This window comes from Marmota flaviventris, chromosome 3, assembly GCF_047511675.1.
Source record: "Marmota flaviventris isolate mMarFla1 chromosome 3, mMarFla1.hap1, whole genome shotgun sequence".
NCBI classification, from domain to species: domain Eukaryota; kingdom Metazoa; phylum Chordata; class Mammalia; order Rodentia; family Sciuridae; genus Marmota; species Marmota flaviventris.
Genome location: NC_092500.1, coordinates 77,731,732 through 77,749,407, shown reverse-complemented (window position 1 = coordinate 77,749,407; position 17,676 = coordinate 77,731,732). Strand labels below are relative to the sequence as shown.

The 17,676-nt window shown below is 37.8% G+C and overlaps 1 protein-coding gene across 1 annotated transcript in view; it reads right to left on the bottom strand.

Moving 5' to 3' along the window:
- Syt10 (synaptotagmin 10) overlaps positions 1 to 10,124 on the bottom strand; it is a 52,654-nt gene extending 42,530 nt beyond the window's left edge. The window contains exon 1 of the mRNA XM_027934220.2: positions 9,974 to 10,124. Within this exon, the coding sequence (XP_027790021.1) occupies positions 9,974 to 10,124 (151 nt within the window). The remainder of the gene's footprint in view (positions 1 to 9,973) is intronic.
- Positions 10,125 to 17,676: the final 7,552 nt, after the last annotated feature.

The window sequence follows — 17,676 nt, the reverse complement described above, 5'->3', positions numbered from 1 at the left end:
GGATGGAGTCTGAAGCAAGGGTGAAAGAATGGGATCACATTTTCCTTTGTAAGAAAAGGTTTCCATTCTGGATGCTGATCAGTTTTGCCTCAGGGCAAGAAGTCAAGGAAATTTTTATTTATAACTATTATTTTTCTATGAAAAGAGGGAGTTAGAGAGTCAACTGACAATTATTTTGCTACATTTGGGGATAATTTGGTGTGTCAATGAGCTTTTTGTCACTGTGACCAAAATACCTGAGATAGACAATATGGAGGAGGAAAAGTTTATTTTTGGCTCATAGTTTTAGAAGTTTCAATCCTGTGTCCAGCAACCCCTTTGTTTTGGACCTGTGGCAACACAGAACATGGTGGGGAGGGTGGGTGGTGGAAAGTTGCTTATCTCATGGCAGCAAGGAAGGGTTGGGGCAAGATATAGTCCCCAATGGCATGCCCTCTGGGACCTACTGCCTCCAGCCTTGCCTGCAGTCCATACAGTTCCCAGTAGTCCTTTCAGCTATCAGTGGATTAATCCACAGGTCAGAGTCTTCATGAACTAATTACTTCCACAAAGCCCCACCTTTGGGCATTACTGCACTGAGAACAAAGACTTCCACATGTCAGCCTTTGGGGGACATTTCTGATCCCAAACCATAACATTTGCAGTATTTAGAGGGTAAGAAAATTTTGAAACAGGATCTACAAAGAACAGGAAAAAATTGAATAGGAAAAAGTAAGATGCCCAGTCAGCATAGTGTTGAAATTGGAAGCTAATAAGAGTAATATGAGGGCTGGGATTGTGGCTCAGTGGCAGAGTACTTACCTGGCATGTGTGAGGCACTGGGTTTAATTCTCAGCACCACATAAAAATAAATAAATAAATAAATAAATAAATAAATAAATGGAAAAGTATTGTGTCCATCTACAACCAAAAATAAGTATTTTCTTTTTAACAAAAGAGAGTGATATGCGTCTGCCTGGTTTTAAAATCTCCTATTCAGTTGCTTTCAGGTAGGAAAAAAGAAACAGTTGTATTTATCCATGAGTGAGGTTTCTGGTTTGTTTTTCAGGAGAATGTAATAAACCCCAAGTGAAAGTGACTGTGATGATGAAATGAGACATCCCAGGTATGATGATGTACTCATTGATGGGGACTCACAGGCAAGCAGGAGGTGAAGTAGGAAGGAGAAAAGGCTCATGAACTGGCATTCCTGCTGAGAAAGATGAACACATAGGAGCTTTGTGTGTGTGTGTGTGGGGGGGACTTAAATACTTGAATTGGTAATTCTAATATAATATTGTTTGCCATAGTGACACGTGTTTCAGCATCATTATAAAGGGGAAGTGGTAAGGCAGAGAAGAGAATACTGGAGGCAAGGGGCCAACTGCTGGGAGGCCCCGTTGATGAATATGAATGGCTTGTTTGTGCCACATGAACTCCTAAGTTACACATGACAATGAGTAAACTTGATGACTGAGCTCTCTCTCTCTCTAGCTTAAATTTTCAATGTCTCCAGATAATTAAAAAGAATCCATTATATGATATGCATCCTATTATATCTTGGTAAGATTAGGAGGTAATGCAATTTACACAGATTAAATTAGGCTCTGAGATAATGAGGTTTAAAATTACTCAAACTCTAGTTTGATTACATCCATTTGCATAAACATTTCTCTACCACACTATGTATTTACTTATCTCCTTATCTGACTCTTTGTCTGAATATACATCTCTACCTTAACTATAAACATTTTACCCTTTTATCGAGTCTTAATATAGCAAAATGAAGCAACAGAGTTCTGAAAAACTGACAAAAGATTATTCTTATTAGAAAACACAGTAAATGCTCCAAATGCGAATTCCTCTGAAACATTTAGAAAAGCAGAACTTTGTCAACGTCTATATAACCAGGCCATCCCATGTGTGTCATCTCACCCACTGTGACTTGACTCATGAACACTGTTAGGTCCAACTGCTGTCACCATGGGCCTGGTCATGATCATGGAGAAAAACACAGAACAGTTTTCATGTTCTTGATTCCAGTTACCACTGCCTCAATTAGTACACTTATGTGTGTGTCTTTCTGAATTGTTATTTTTTTAATTTTAAATTTCTAGTTATCTTTAATGTTTTAAGTTGCATAAAAGTCTTATTTCACATATAAAAATGATAACTTAGTTGATGATATTTTTCATGTGTTTTTGTTTCACTGGTTGCTCTTCACTGTGGCCTGAGCACTGGTTCCTCCTCACTATGAAAAAACAAAGGCACTATCAATTCTGGATCAAAAATCCACTTAGAAGAATCATATTCAGAATTTTAGTTTTTAAATTATTTTAATCTACTTATTTCATGTTTTCCTTTTTATGGTTTTGCATATGTAATATATGATTTTAAAAATCTCTAAGATTTAAAGAGATCTTTCCATTAGTATAAAATGAAAATCCTATAGGATAAGAAATTTATCCTATAGGATAAATTTCATTAACTCCTAATCTTACCAAGATATAATAGGATGCTTTAAATTATGTGTCATAATTTAATTGTCAACATTCTCTTTACTTTCTTGGTGCTACATAAAATAATGGTGTTACACCAAATACTGTTATAATCAATGAATGGCCTGTTAGATTCAATCAAATATGGTTACCAGTATGGTATTCAAATTTATTTTAAAATCTTTACATATTCTCATAATTGTGTAAATAATTTGTAATCTGTGATTATATATTACACATTTACATGAACTAAAAGAATCATATGGATTATCATACACTTAATTAGTAGCATCAGTACAGTTCAATGCCTGGCACAGTTGCTTTTACATAGAAAATGCTTAAAAATATTTGTTGAATAAAATCATATGGTGAAGACTGCATTTTTAGATATATTAATAACTCCTACTGTAACATTAGAAATGAATTAGATACATAAATAAAATCAGGAACATAATAAGCTTCTGATTATTTTGTTCATTATTCCTATGATTCCATAAGTACTTAAACAGAAGTAAGGGAATCATGAAGATTGAGAGAAATCAATAGCTTTTGTTTGATGAAGATAATTTTTTAGTATGAACAAACTGACATTCACAAACTTCAAAGTTGACAGTGAGGTTCCCTATTCAACAATAAAATAATAATAAAATAATACATTAGACAATAGGCTGTAAAACATTTCAAAATCTACCTGAAGGGGAAAAAATTACCAATATTAGTTCCTTTTTACCCCCTACCCCCAGATGATCCACCCTTCTGGCTCCAAGGCCAGCACAGAACAATTCAATTTCTTTCTTCTTCTTCTTCTTCTTCTTCTTCTTCTTCTTCTTCTCTCTCTCTCTCTCTCTCTCTCACACACACACACACACACACACACACACACATACACACAGTAGATTCTTAGTATCCATTTGGGGTTGGTTTTAGGACCCCCCCCCCCCAAAATTCCCAAATCCATAGCTGCTTAAATCCCTCAGGTGAATGTAAAACAGTATTTCTACATATGCAATTCATATCTTCCCAAATACTTTAAATAATCTCTGTATTACTTATAATGCATAATCCAAATTAAAAGTTGTATTGTTTAGGGAATAATAACAAGAAGAAAAGTCTGCACATGTTCATTATGGATGTATTTTTTCCCAAAATATTTTCCATCCATACTTGGTTGAATCTACTAATATGGAACCCAAGGACATACGGGGATTTCTGTGTGTGTGTGTGTGTGTTACATATATGTGTGTTATGTTTTATGTAACATATATTAATATATATTTTCCTGTTAATCTGAGTCATATTAATGCCAGCTCTTACATTTAAAAGGTACTTAGGATATATGTGATATTATGAAGAAAATAAATCTACCTTATTAGACAATAACAAGAAGCCATCTCTTTAGTCAGGATTATGTTTCTAAACTTTATCTGTGTTGGTTATTCAAAAAATGGAAATTGGCATTGTACAAGTAAAAAATGAGATAATATGATTTATTGACCTTTAACAATAACACTAACAGGAGGTCCAGTTTCTTTGATATGTTCATACTAATTATGCCTTGGGATTTTGAATAAGATGACTTTCAGCTCTTTTTCCACTGTCATGTTGTTTCCAGTGCCTCACAGTAATGAATTTTAATTATGATATGAACTGTTAGTTACTTACCTTGGACAAACTATGGCAGGAACATATTACAAATGAGACTTTGATGAACATTTTCCTAATAACAAATTAACAAAAACAATTTAACTGTTTGTTTTAATATCTGTTTTCATTATAGGCTTTTGTATGAACACATAAAAAAGAATTACATTTGAAATTATGAATTTAAAGTTGTACATCTCAAACACACTAAAATCTTTTCCATAATTTATTGTTGGTACAAATAAATTCTATTTGCCAAGAATATGAGTAAACAAATATTCATGTGGATTTAAATGAATATATATGCACATACTCAAGTAAAATAATAAATAATGTTGTGTGTCAGATTTGGATGATAGCAAATGTAGTAAAGACAAAGGGTTAGGATTTGAGTAATAATGGCAAATTGAGAGATTTTTATGGACACCTTCTAGTATGTCATTAATTGTAGACAACGGCATAATAATAGTTGAGAGAACTATCCTTGCAAAAAATTTGTTCCAGTGCCCCTTAGCAGCAAGAAATGCCCTCAAGATCTCCTCTTTCTTTTTCTTCTCTTTCTGTAACTTAGGCTGGCCTCTAAGAATCCCTGAGTTCTAATCCTCACTTCATTACTAACCAGTTTTGTGATTTGGGGGGAAGTTTTAAATTTTTCTTGCCTTGGTTTTCTTACTGACAAAATGATGATTCCCAATTCTAACTGGAATGACTAACAGCAATTCAAATAATGACATGGTTATTTTTTCCATGATATTTTCTTCTTAAGCAAACTTACATGCCTTCTTTTACTGTTGTAAATGCATATGTATACATCCATCCATCCATCCATCCATCCATCCATCCATACATACAGATGGCCCTGAGTTATGACTCTCCTGTGGTGCAAATACGGTAGAAACTATACTTAGAATTTGGATTCTGATCTTTTCCCATGCTAGCAATATGTGCTGCAATACTCTCTTGTGATGCCCAGCTATAAGCTGAAGTACATGATCTGAGCACATTTAAGATAGGTACAGTAAGCTGTAATGTTCAGTGGGTTAGGTACTAAATATATATTAGACTTACATTTTCAATTTATGATGGGTTCATCAGGACATAACCCCATTATAAGTCAAGGAGCATCTAGATTAAACAGATATTCCTACTTTCCTAGAACTTCAGTAAACTGAGTCGATTTATTGTGCACTTACAAGTTTAGCTATGGACTCACAGTTGTAACTGAACACACTCTGGAGAAATAAATGGACATCCATTTTGTTTTCATTTGCTTTTTCATGAGTATGTTTCTCATTACATTCTAACTTTTAACTGGGTCAAGTGCTCTGTTTCCAGGCATTTTCATGGACAAAATATTTTGTAGACTTATCTATATGATATTGTATTAGACACTGGAGACACAAAGATACAGGTATACCTAACTTAATTTCACAGGGTAATTGAAAATTATTAAATAGAACTTATTCGTTTACAAATAGGATTTTATTTTATTCATTCGACAAATATTTATTGAACTTCTAGGATGTACCATAGATCACTACAGATTAAAGAATAAGCAAACCCTTGCCCTCAAAAAAAAACTTACATTCTAGTTACTTAAAAGTGCATATCATTAGTAGAATAAATTTAGATCAGGAAGAATCTAAACTTTCAAAAATAGAGATAATTTTAATTAGCATTAGAAATTCCATTAAAATTTATGGTACTGTTTGTCTTCTTCCAAAATTTTGTAAAAAAAACCTTATAAACGAATGTAGATGTACTCCCAAAAATGATCAACTTTTTTTTTTCATAAAAACAAAATTACATTGAAGATTAAGATATAAAGAAAATGTGATTTAAATGAAATGGACAACTATATAAAATCGCTAGCATAACAATTAGATTTCAGAGATGCCTAACTCAGCAAAAGAAGAAATACATATCTTAGTTTATTACAAGAATAAAATGCAAAAAGAAAAATCCCTTCAATATTGCCAGATATCCCAGAATTAAGGGAAAATGGTTGTTTGCTATAACCTGCTGGGCCTTTGAAGATAGTCTTCCATTTGTTTTTGGAGTAAACTGAGACCAAGAGCAATGTGCATTAATAATCATGTGACAATGAGACAAGTAATAGTAAAAATTGGCCATTTTCCAGTGGAGTGATGATGTTGAGGAAGGAAAAACGATGTTTTCATGCATCCCTTTTCACATGAGTATATTGAGCTTCAATTTTTTTTTCTTTCCAGACCTACAAGTCTCAAGGGAAATTTTCCACTGATAAATGTTTCTAAACTGTAATTCTTAAGACAGTCAGGGGGATGTGCAAAACCTAGAGTTACTGTGATCCAAAAATGATAACTTAACTAAATAGTTTTTTGTTTTGTGTCTGTTGAGTAAACCTACTGAGTCCCACCACTCATTTTAAGCCCTAATTATGGTCTCAGAGAAAAATCATGGTGTAATTTTGAAAACTGTACTTAGTTATCTCTCTTATTTTTTTAATAATGAAGTGCTTCAGTAAATTTCATTGATATGTACCTTCTCATTATCCCCACCTATAAGAAAACGAAGAATACATGTATGAACTTATAAGAATTTGTCTAAAGTTTTGCTTCAGGATCTTTAGTCCCAAATTAAAATAGTATAAAAATGCAAAATTGAAACACTGATGAATTAAGTGCTTATTCAAATATTTGTATTAAGTGTAGGTCTATGCAACTATTATGTGTGAACGTGAACTTCAGTGGGTTTGATTAGCTGCTATTTTATGAGGCCTGTCTTTCAAGCAACATGGTTTTATTGAATCTGATAGACACTTCTGCAGTAAAAACTGACCTGAAATGAACTTAAATCCAGTTAAAAAATGATCATGTATATTCAGTTAGTTTATCTGAAAAATAAAAATTGAGAACAACATATTGTTTTGTATTTTTCTAGGCATTCTAATATTTATCATATTGTGCAATAAAATGAATTTAGTGGGTAACATCTATTTGGGGGAGAGGGAGAATCAGTGGTTAAAAAAATCCCCCCAAACCTAATTGTCCAAAAATTGCACATGATGAATGTTCTGGTATGCTAGTAATGTGGATCCATTTAATGGTTTTTATCTCAACTATTCTAAAACAGTAGATTAATTAATATTGAAAGCTATAATCTAACTGGTCACAAATTTTATTAAAATATGAGACTGATAAACTTGGTTGGAAGGGGTCCTAAATGGCAATAACACTACTGCTGCTTCTCTTGCCAATGTTGTGGTAAAGATGGTGATGCTTGCTCTTTTTTTGACATTTTAGAAAAAGTAGGAAAATAGCTCATAAATATATATGATTCTTAACTCCTTTAATAATAGTGGAAATAATAACTTTAACTGGAATTACCCGACTCTCCTTCCTTCTGTTTCTAATTACTTTCAAAGTAAATAATCACTGCACCATTAAATTCCATTGATGTCCTCCTACCAGCAAAGATTTCTCATTAAACAATGAGCAGAAGGATCAACTATGGAAGTACTTTTATTTAGGGACTTAAAATAAAGGGCACAAGTGCACTAATTATAAGAAAATCTACTTTACAGAATACTTTGTAGCTGTGTAGCTAATGAATGTTATTAAACATTTAGTAAATATCATTGTATCTACTTCATAGATACCTATTCATATTGGAAGTCTATTTGCAAATTAGTTTACTTACAACTGTTGCATAAATTTGCAAATGGAAAAGGCAGCCCAATCTTGTTTACCTTTGTTTCATATATCACCTAGCAAAATATATCTAGTAACAGCCACTTAATATATATGTTCACATACTAAATTCAATAACCTACTTATGTTTTTCCTTTAAGGTGAGAAAAAATATTCACACAATTTAGACTAATTTTTCTACATTTTTTGTTCCCAAGGTAAAATCCAAAAGAAATTAGGACTACACACCTTCTTATACTGCTTAGGAAAAAACTCAGAAAACCGTTTTATAATTCATATAGTGTGTTTTGCCTTAAACTTATATAGTTGTATAGAGTGGAAAGATTTAGAAGGCAGTACTGTATTTGGTTTTCAACCTTCACACATTTACCACATTACCAGCCAAGAAGTCCCAGGAAACCACTATTTAGTGTGTGATTACAAAGGGGTAGGAGAGGGTAATAATCAGTAGTTTTATTTAGATTATCAAATACTAAATGTCCAAAACATGGGGCCTTAAACTTAAATACTCTCATTTCCTCCACTGTACCCTATTCTCAGAGTCTTAACTTAATCCTATGTATCACTAAAAGACATTTCAGAAGATTTGACCCAATATCATCACAGTGGACTCTAAGGTTATACTATTTCTTTACCTCCTGCTTAGAGATCATACACAGGACACAAATATACATGATGCATGATGTTCATTCCCTTACAGTGTTAATTGAATTTCATTCACTTACAGGAATTTAATAGAAAATAGAATTTAGCAAATAGAAAAGACTCAGCTGTATTTATATATTCCTCAAATATCTAAGTTTCCAGTAGGTTGACAGCAGCAATTGTGTATCATTGTGTTCCAGGGTCTAAGCAGCAGTATCTCACGTATTGCCAACGCGAAGACAGAAGCCCCTCTTGGCTCCTGTTGCCATAAGGAGAGAATACGAAAACCCCTGCAGATATGCCACCAAAAACATGGTATGTAAATCCAAACCAAATCAATTCCCATCTTTCCCCTTCCTTTGTCTTGGACTGCTTTGAGGTGGGTGGTGTGGGAAGCACTCATGTGCAGTCCTTTTCACGCTGGGTTCTCTACTGCCCTGCTCTGCGCAGAGCTTGTCCATCCAGCTCTCACCTGTTGCCCTGGCTACACTTAACCCATGAAACCCCACACCAGAGACCAAAAATGATCTGAGAAAGCAAAGGGAAAAAAAAAATGAGATCCTGCAGAAGGAAAGGCAACCTTCTAGTCAAATGCTGAAAAATTCAGCACAGGTGTTTTGTTTCCCAATACAACAAGTGAGGGACATTTGCCCATGTCCCCCTCCCCCACTATTGCGCGGGTAATCAAAACCTTTTCCCCCAGGAGTAACTAAAGGTAGCTCTGATTCGCCTCCTTCCCTTAAGCCTTGAGAAAAAAAAAAATCTGTCACCTGAAACTTCTTTTCATCTCCAGATTTCTGATGGTGGATGTTCTCCATCCCACCACCCAAGTTTCCCGAAGGTATAGGAATGATGCTATATGTTAGGGTGTCAGGGACGGGTGTGAAAGTATGTGTGGAAAAGACTTATAGCCTTTTCCCTTTTCATTAGAAAAAATCATACATGCTGAGGGTTTTGAAAGCTCTCAAGTAAGTACTCCACAGGTTGCTGCCGAAAGTTAACCCGATGGGGACTCTTTCTGTTCCTGAAGGTCAAGGCAGCACCCTGTGCAGGAGATACTTTGCGTTCAAGCATAGATTCTCGCGCCTGGCTCCTTCGCGGAGCCGGTGACCCGCGACACGCAGGACAAGCTAGGGCAACCAGAGTCCCGCAGGCGAATCGCCCCCGCAAGCAGTCGCGCCGCAAGCGGTCCCGGGCGTCTCCACCCGCGTAGCCTCTTTCACTCCAGGAGGTAGACCAGAGGCGTGGGAGAGCGCAGAGAGACCGGGTGCAGGCTCCAAGAGCAAAAGAAGCCGGCAGGCAGGAAGCAGAGCAGAAGCCCGGCTGGTAGACAGGTGGAAACCCAACCCGAACACCCCACGCTCGAGGTCGCCAGCGGCTGAGTCAAAGGAAGGACAGAGGTAGGAAGGCGCTGCGCCCTAAAGATGCCCCGGGCACGGCTCACGAGTATCAGCACCCGGGAGCTTAGAGCGAGCGCGCGGGGTCCCAGCAGAGCGAACACCAGAGAGCCCCGGTTACCTGTGCTGCCTCCGCTCTGGCTGCCCCTGTCAGGGGGAAAGATGCCCGAGCACTTCTCCCACTCCACCTGGCCTGCGAAGCACAGCTCGGTGACGATGTGCAGCGCCTTCTGGCACAGGCTGCTTACTCCGTCCTCTTTGTGGAAACTCATCGTTTGGTTTTTCTTCGGGGTTCTCTTTTACTCAGTTAGCCGCCCTTTCCCCTTTCCGTAACCTCTAGGCTGACCCCTCTTGCGCCCTAAGCCATAGCCAGCCGGCGGGTTCTTTGGCTGGTGAACGAGCAGCCAAGATCCCCAAAACTCTTAGGAGCCTGGAGTTGGCCCCATGGCTCAAGCGGAGGGCGCTGAAGGCGGATAGGCACTGGCGGGCAGGAGGCGGCGGCGGCGAGGTTTGCTCCAACTCTCCCGCCACGAGAGCGAGCCGTGACGAGCTGGAGCAAGAGACCCGGCATGGAGTGCGGAGAGGAGGTGGGAGACGAGAAAAAGCCAAAGCCCTCCACTCGCAAGAACGCCCCCTTCCTCTTTCCAGCGCGTGTGTGTTTCTGGCGGGTGCCTGGCGGCGGCGCGTCCAATCACAGCTCCGCGCGGGCCTGGGATGACAGGCGGCGGAGCACTCAGCCCTGGAACCAGTCTGCTGGCGGAGGCACTGGCGCGGAAGGACTGTGGAGGCCAGGGGTGCTGGCGGTCGCGGGGAGGGGGCCGAGTAGCCCTCTGTTTTCCTTATACTTCTTTGAATCTCAGTCCCTCCCCACGCCCCGCTCACCCCCTCTTTGTCTCTCAAACTTTTCTGTGCTCTGCACGGTTCTGCTGTTGTGGAAAAGTCATTTTGGAAAACGTCAAATTAAAAAAAATAATAATAATCAAACCGCACTGCTGCAAAGAGAAGAAAGACACCCCTTTCAAAGTATTTTTAGAAAGGATTTCTAACAATCATAGTTTAAGGATAGAGAATGTTTTTTTTCTTAGAGGATTTTAATACTAGTAGTGAAATTCACCATAATGCAATTTTCGTTTACACAGTCCAGTTTTTCTTCCTGTATGGATACTATGCATAGTCAAATTTGAAGTAATTGCTTTTGGTTTTAGCCATTTTAGGTAGATAAAACGAAATATGTTCATTTATGCTAATGTTCAGTTGGGACTCTATTGATTAATCCATAATTGGCAGTAAAGAATGCACAACTTGATGTCCTTTATCTCTTTTGTTAACGACTTAAATACTAAAAAGACAAGACGTGAGTGATAAAGGGGAGCCAGCAGGTTAAGTTCTAATCTTTCATAAGCCCTTCTTAATATTAAATTGTTTCCAGCTCTTTTTCTCAGCCTGAAGAATGAGGATCTTAAACTAGCATATCCAGCTCACGTGTACCTTTAATTCTTTCATTTAAGTGATGTGAATCACTAATGGACCTAAAATCACAAAACAAAATTAGCAAATATGTGCCACAAGTTATAATGCATATACATCTTTTAAAAATTATTTTCATGCAGAGTTTGATCCCATATCATCCCGAGGCTTGATTTAACTATCATGGGCTGAGGGGTTCTTTATTTTCAAAGTGAAATAGTCAGAATTTATTAGTCTGCACTAGAATAAGCAGTCTTATTCTAAACTGCTAGTCAGTTCATGGCTTTCTATGGACATCGTGGTAAATACTAGGCAAAGCACCCCAGTAGGTAAACATTCATTAGTTGAATCATTTTGAACTGATTCATAGGACAGTTGGTTTAACGGGGGCTATTTTTACCACGAATGAAGACAACCTGAAATCTGCAGGCTTCATTTAAATTTTGTAATTATGTATATTGATTTGGGTGGTTTTTAGGTTAGATTAGCTAAAGAAATAATTTCTCTGTCAATTTAAAAATGCTGACCATCTACTGTGTGCTCAAAGTTCAGTAACACACTTTTATAAATTCTATTCTAATTGTCTTACCCTTCTTTTTTCTACAGTCTAGTCAGACCCATATAAACTAACCTGCAATGCCATGCTCTGCTGTCATGTTTACTGTAACAATAAACTGCTGAGTGGGAGGAGCACATGAGTAATTTCTCTTTATACTACATACAGACTGTGATTGCTAAAGTGGAGTAATGCAGAAGGTTTCTCTAATGACCCTCTTAGGTTTGATGGCAGTGTTAAGAATGAAGTAAATGAATTCTCAAAGTAACTTTCCCGGTATTTGTTTATGCTGTTCCTGGCCTGTTGCTACTCTCACTGCTCTGTTTCAACAATATGAAGGGTTAATTTCACTTGGATATTATTTTTCTGAATTGACTGAAGCTTTTTTTCTTTCATCTAAAATGAATACCATAAGGTTTTGATTTTTCTCTTTGTTCTTCAGACCATCTCTCAGCTCATTAGCAGGTGAATCAAAACACTTTTACTTGTCACCTATTAATAGCTCACGTGAGAGTTTTGGGAAAAGTACAAACTGCATTCAAGGTATTTTTTTCCCCTAGTGTTGAAGAATAAGATGACAAGGATTTCAATTTGCACTCTTTAAAAATTCTTTGCCAACTATTTCAGCTACCAATTCTAAAAAATAAACCAAGCAATACATTTATTGCATTTATTTCCCCACACAGATTCTGAAGGAACTGCTAAGATAGTAAAAGCAGGGAAGAGCAGGGTGATTATTTGCTATGCCAAGTACTATACTAGGTGTTGTTAGTCAAAAAATGCTGGTTTTAATAGTCTTTGTCCCAGCTTGCTTCTGAATGACCTCTATATTAAGTAGAGAAAAAAATGGTTTGGAGGTAAGGTGCCAAAGAGAAATAAATCCCTGTGTACTAACAATGGCTCTTGTGTGGCAATTTTGAACATTCAATAAATACTATGATTTCCCTACTTTCTCAATCTACTTCCAATTCCTTCTTTCTCTCCTTTCAATGACCCTTTAAAATCATTGAGGAGGAGAGTTATAAATTAAAGAATATATGGGAATTATTTCTAAGACTTTACTTTTAAATGTTATTTGACTCCAAGACAGAACGAAGGAGGTGGAGGTGGGTAAATGAGGAAACCTCAGAGCAGCTAAGCTAGGACTGAATTAAGATCAGGGACATATGTTGAATTTTAATTTACTTAAAACTTTACTACTTTCCTTTTCTGTGTTCTATAGACAGCTCAGACCCATAACAATGTAACTTCCTGTACATGTTTGGGCCTTTCCCTTATTCTTTAATTCAGAAATGAGGTTGCCACTCACTTCCAATTGTTGATGATGGCAACCAGACTTCTGATGTATACCGATGAAGCTGGAACTAAGAAGTCTAGTTCCATTGTGACTCCAGATCCTTTTCGTGAAACCTGATTCATCTCTCCTAAAGGTTTGATGTCTTCTCTTTTTTGCTATTTACACTTTCTTCATTAATTCTGGTGGATACTCAGTGGGCATTTTAATTTGAGACTCAGCTTATATCCTTCAGTTTTGTAAAATTCTGTTGATTTATTCCTTTTAGAGTGTTATGCCTTTTATTTTTTTTCTGTGCAGTCCTTTTTTGGAACTCCTTTGGGTTGGATATTTGATTTCCAGAATTAAATCTCAAATTTTAATATCTCCTCTGTCTTCTATCTCTATTACAACTATTTCTTATGCTCTAATTTTTTGGAGATTTCTTGATTTTGTCTTTTGAGCCATCCATTAAACCAGTACATGTTTAGCTATCATAGTCCTTAGATCTCTGCATATTTTTTGGTTTATTGATTGTTTTCTGTTTCTTATTTCATGAATATAATCGTTTCTGATTTTTCTAACCATATTAATTATATGTTTTAACGCTCATTCCCATTTGTCTTGTGTCTTTTTCCTCTGAACAATTATATGTTTTAACGCTCATTCCCATTTGTCTTGTGTCTTTTTCCTCTGTCTTGTTCAGTTGTTCTTGATGTTTAGTTATTGGTGGATTTTCTCAAGTGTTTGCTGATCCTTGGCTGTCCACTTAAGAGCATTATAATATGGATTTGAAGCCCCAAGTGCATCAACAGACATATAAGTGAACTGAGATGTATTTTTAATTATAACATCCCAAATATTTTCTGGAGCACTTCAGTCTTTTCAGAGAGACTATCTAATCTCTCACCAGGGATGTGGGATAATAACTAAAGTGCACCTGCTTTAACTTCTGATGCTGTTTTTTTTGTCCCCATCTGATGCCTCACTATGCTCTCTTTTGGGTTTGGTGTCTAAGGTCGGGAACATTCCTAGTTTAATATTTTCAGGGAAAGCCTCCTGTTTGCAAGTTTGGGGAACGGTGATCACTGAGCACAAAAGATGTGTGGGTGGAGACTTCAGCTTCAAGAAACCTTAAGAATTATATGGCAGAACACGATGGCAACTAAGGTCCTCTTGTGATTGTCTTCCCATAAACCCAAAAAGTTGACCAGCGGTTTATGCACCAAACCACTTCTTCAGAAGAACTAAGGAAATCAGTTGAGAGACCACAGTGCCTTCTTCCAGTATAACAAAATGAAAACATGTACTGAAGAAGGCAGGAAGGAAAGAGTGGGTTGTGTCAAACTTCCCCCAAGGCTACGCAGCCCTTCAAGAAACAAGATGCCTTCTACTTTAACGAGGGAGAGATATACAAGCTTTAGACATTAAACCTAGTGTCTTGGCCGTCATGGGCTGTGTGTGGACTATGTTGCACATAGTAGCCTAATGAGGGGTTAGGTCTGGCATTGTGAACTCCCTGTAGTAACCCCTCAGGGATTGATCGCTTGATACAGGTAAACCTCCATCTCAAGCTCTGCCTAAGATCCCACACAGCACCTGAGATGGGTGTGACCTTCCAAGATGTCATTCAATCTGCTGACTACAACATATCACAAAGCAAGACTCCACCCTTGAAACCTTACCTTTGGTGTATCACCTTAAATAAACCACAGGAGCCATTTTGTTTTTGTTTAGTTCAAGAACCCATGTGGGCTAGATCTATCAGGGGCTTCACTTTTGTAAATATATTTCTGAGTATTTGTGTTTTATTATTTGTTAATTACTTGAGATATTAAGATTTAGAGTGGCCATTTGGGGCTTAGATTCCTCTAGGCAGAAGAATTCCCATATGAGATGCTGACTGTCTTCTCCCTGAAAACCAAGTACTAAGTCTGTTGTGGTGAAACCTAGTGCTGGGAAAAGGCTCATGATGACCCTGGGCTAAAACCTGTAGACTGAGCTGTGTAAGGCCAGGTGGCTGACTAATTCCATTTCCGTCCTTGGGTAAATGGCAGAGTAGCAGAACTTCACCCATGGTGGAGCAGGACATGAAAACTAGTACAGGGCTTTGTCTTGAAGCCAAGTTCCAGGATCAACACAGTAAGACCCAGCATCCAATAGAAACTGAAGGCCCCATAATACAGGTCAGACAGAGCTCACAGGCAGAGCTCCTAGACTGGCCTTGGAATGTTAAAATGGGAAAGACTGGAAGCTTAGTGTACATCATTTCCAGCCTTGGAGAAGGCCTGGGGCACACCTGTCTTCCTCCTGGGACTAAGCAGGCTCCCGAAGCTGTGAGACTCAGATTCAGTCCAGCCAGGTGTCAGCCTCTGTGGCAAAAGAACTATCCACCTCCTCCTCCTCCTCCTGCTATTAACACAGCTATTGCTAGGCCAGTACTTGCAGACAGGGTGCTAGAATTTGCTAGAACTGCCCTGGCACCAGGTTATACTTATGCACTATGGATTGTATTCAAGTGTTGGACCACATCAGTACCACCTGTGTCAAGGGCCTTGATATACTACTGAGGCTGCTCAGGATCTGGCTGCTGTGACACTCGGGTGGAAGCCAACTTAGCATCAGCCTAGGGAGCCAAGGGGTTGACTTCACCAACACTACCCAACCTCAGGCAGCACAGTTTAGTACAAGACCGATTTACACACAGTTTAGAACAACACTCTTGCTCACACAAGGTTGGAGATGGAAGCACAAGAATTTGCTTTGATAGTTTGAGCTAGGCTATTACAATCTAATATCTGGTGGATCTTAATGGCCCTCAGCCCTAGTTTGCCTGTGGACAGAGCATCTTGCATATCTTCAGCACCTGGGGAAGACAAGTATCCTGTCTATTGGACTCTACTTTAGCTAGAATCACCTGTGACTGGATGCAGTGGTCTTGGGCCATAAGTCTACTTCAGCAATAGGAAGTCCACAGTGATGTGGGCTTGGTCCTACCCATGTTGTGCTGGTTTTGGAAGGCTATGGGCACAGGGTGTGACACAGATTGGTGGAATTATTGGCCACAGATATGACAGAGGAGTCTGCGGATGGTCCATCCTTGGTGACTCTGCCCCAGGCAGGGCAGAATTCTGTAATACCTGACTGTAGGCTGTTAACTGGGAATAAGGTATCTTAACTTCCCCTGGCTATCCCTAGTGAGAGGCAGGTGGAGACAGACTACTTTTTCCTAGGGACTGTTCTATTTCTTTCTGAACAATACATCAATAATGTGTTTGGGGGGTAAACCTGGACTTAATTGCCCTTTAGTACCAAAAGAGCAACAACATGCCAACAGCAGATGCTTAGTATCTGGATCTGAATGACACCAAGAAGGAAACAGTAGAAGTACCTACAGGCTCAGAAAGAATAAACCGCCAACTTAGAATTTCTGGAAAGATAGGCACAAAGCTAGACTAGGAAGACTGGAATAAATGCTCAATCCTTTAATGCCCAGATGACATCACATGCCAGTAAGCATTAATAGCTTTCAGGAAACCATGGCCTCACCTAATAAGGTGCTAGAAACTTATGAGAGAGAGAGAGAGAGAGAGAGAGAGAGAGAGAGAGAGAGAGAGAGAGAGATAGATCAGAATGAGAGAACTCAGAGAGTATAAAAGGTCTATTTTGAAGAGACTTGATTAGCTTGAAGAAAACACAGAAAAACATTTCAATACTGAAACAAACTTAACAAAGAGATGAAAGCAATTTTAAAAAATCAAACAAATTATTGAGGCGAAAAATACATTTGGTTAAAAAATGCAACAGATGGCATCAATAGCATGATTGATCAAGCTAAATAAATAATTAGTGAGCTCAAAGGCAGGCTGTTTGAAAATACAGAGTTGGAGGAGGAAAAAAGCACAAAGAGAAATGAAGAAAGCTTGGGAACTTTGGGAGAATATTAAAAAAGGAAATATTTGTGTTATGGGTTTAAGAAGGACTTGAGAATGCCAAAGGCTAGAAAGTTTTATTCATAGAAGTAATAACATAAAACTTCTTAAACTTAGAAAAGTATAGGAAATATACAAGTAGAGGAAGGTCAAAGTTAATCAGTCAAATTTAACTAAATCTATCCCAAAACATAGTCAAGCTTTCAGAGGTGAAAGTTAAGGAAAAGATTCTCAAGACCGAGAGAAAAGAAATGAATAATACATAGAGGTTCCCAGTTTACCTGACTTAGCAGATATCCTTCAGGCCACAAGAGAGTGGCATGAACTTTTCACAGTACTGATGGAAAAACATACAAAAAAAAAAAAAAAAAAAACACCTGTCAGTTGAGAATATTGTACCCAGCAAAGCTATCCTCTAGAAATAGAAGATAAATATGTGATAAACACATTCCTAGACAGACATATATTTCTGCCAGACCTGTTCTATAAGAAATGCTAAAGGATGTTCAAATGAATGAAAGAGAGTAATGACTAAAATGAAAGCATGGGAAGCCATAAAACTCACTTGTAAGAATGATTATACAAACTCATAATGT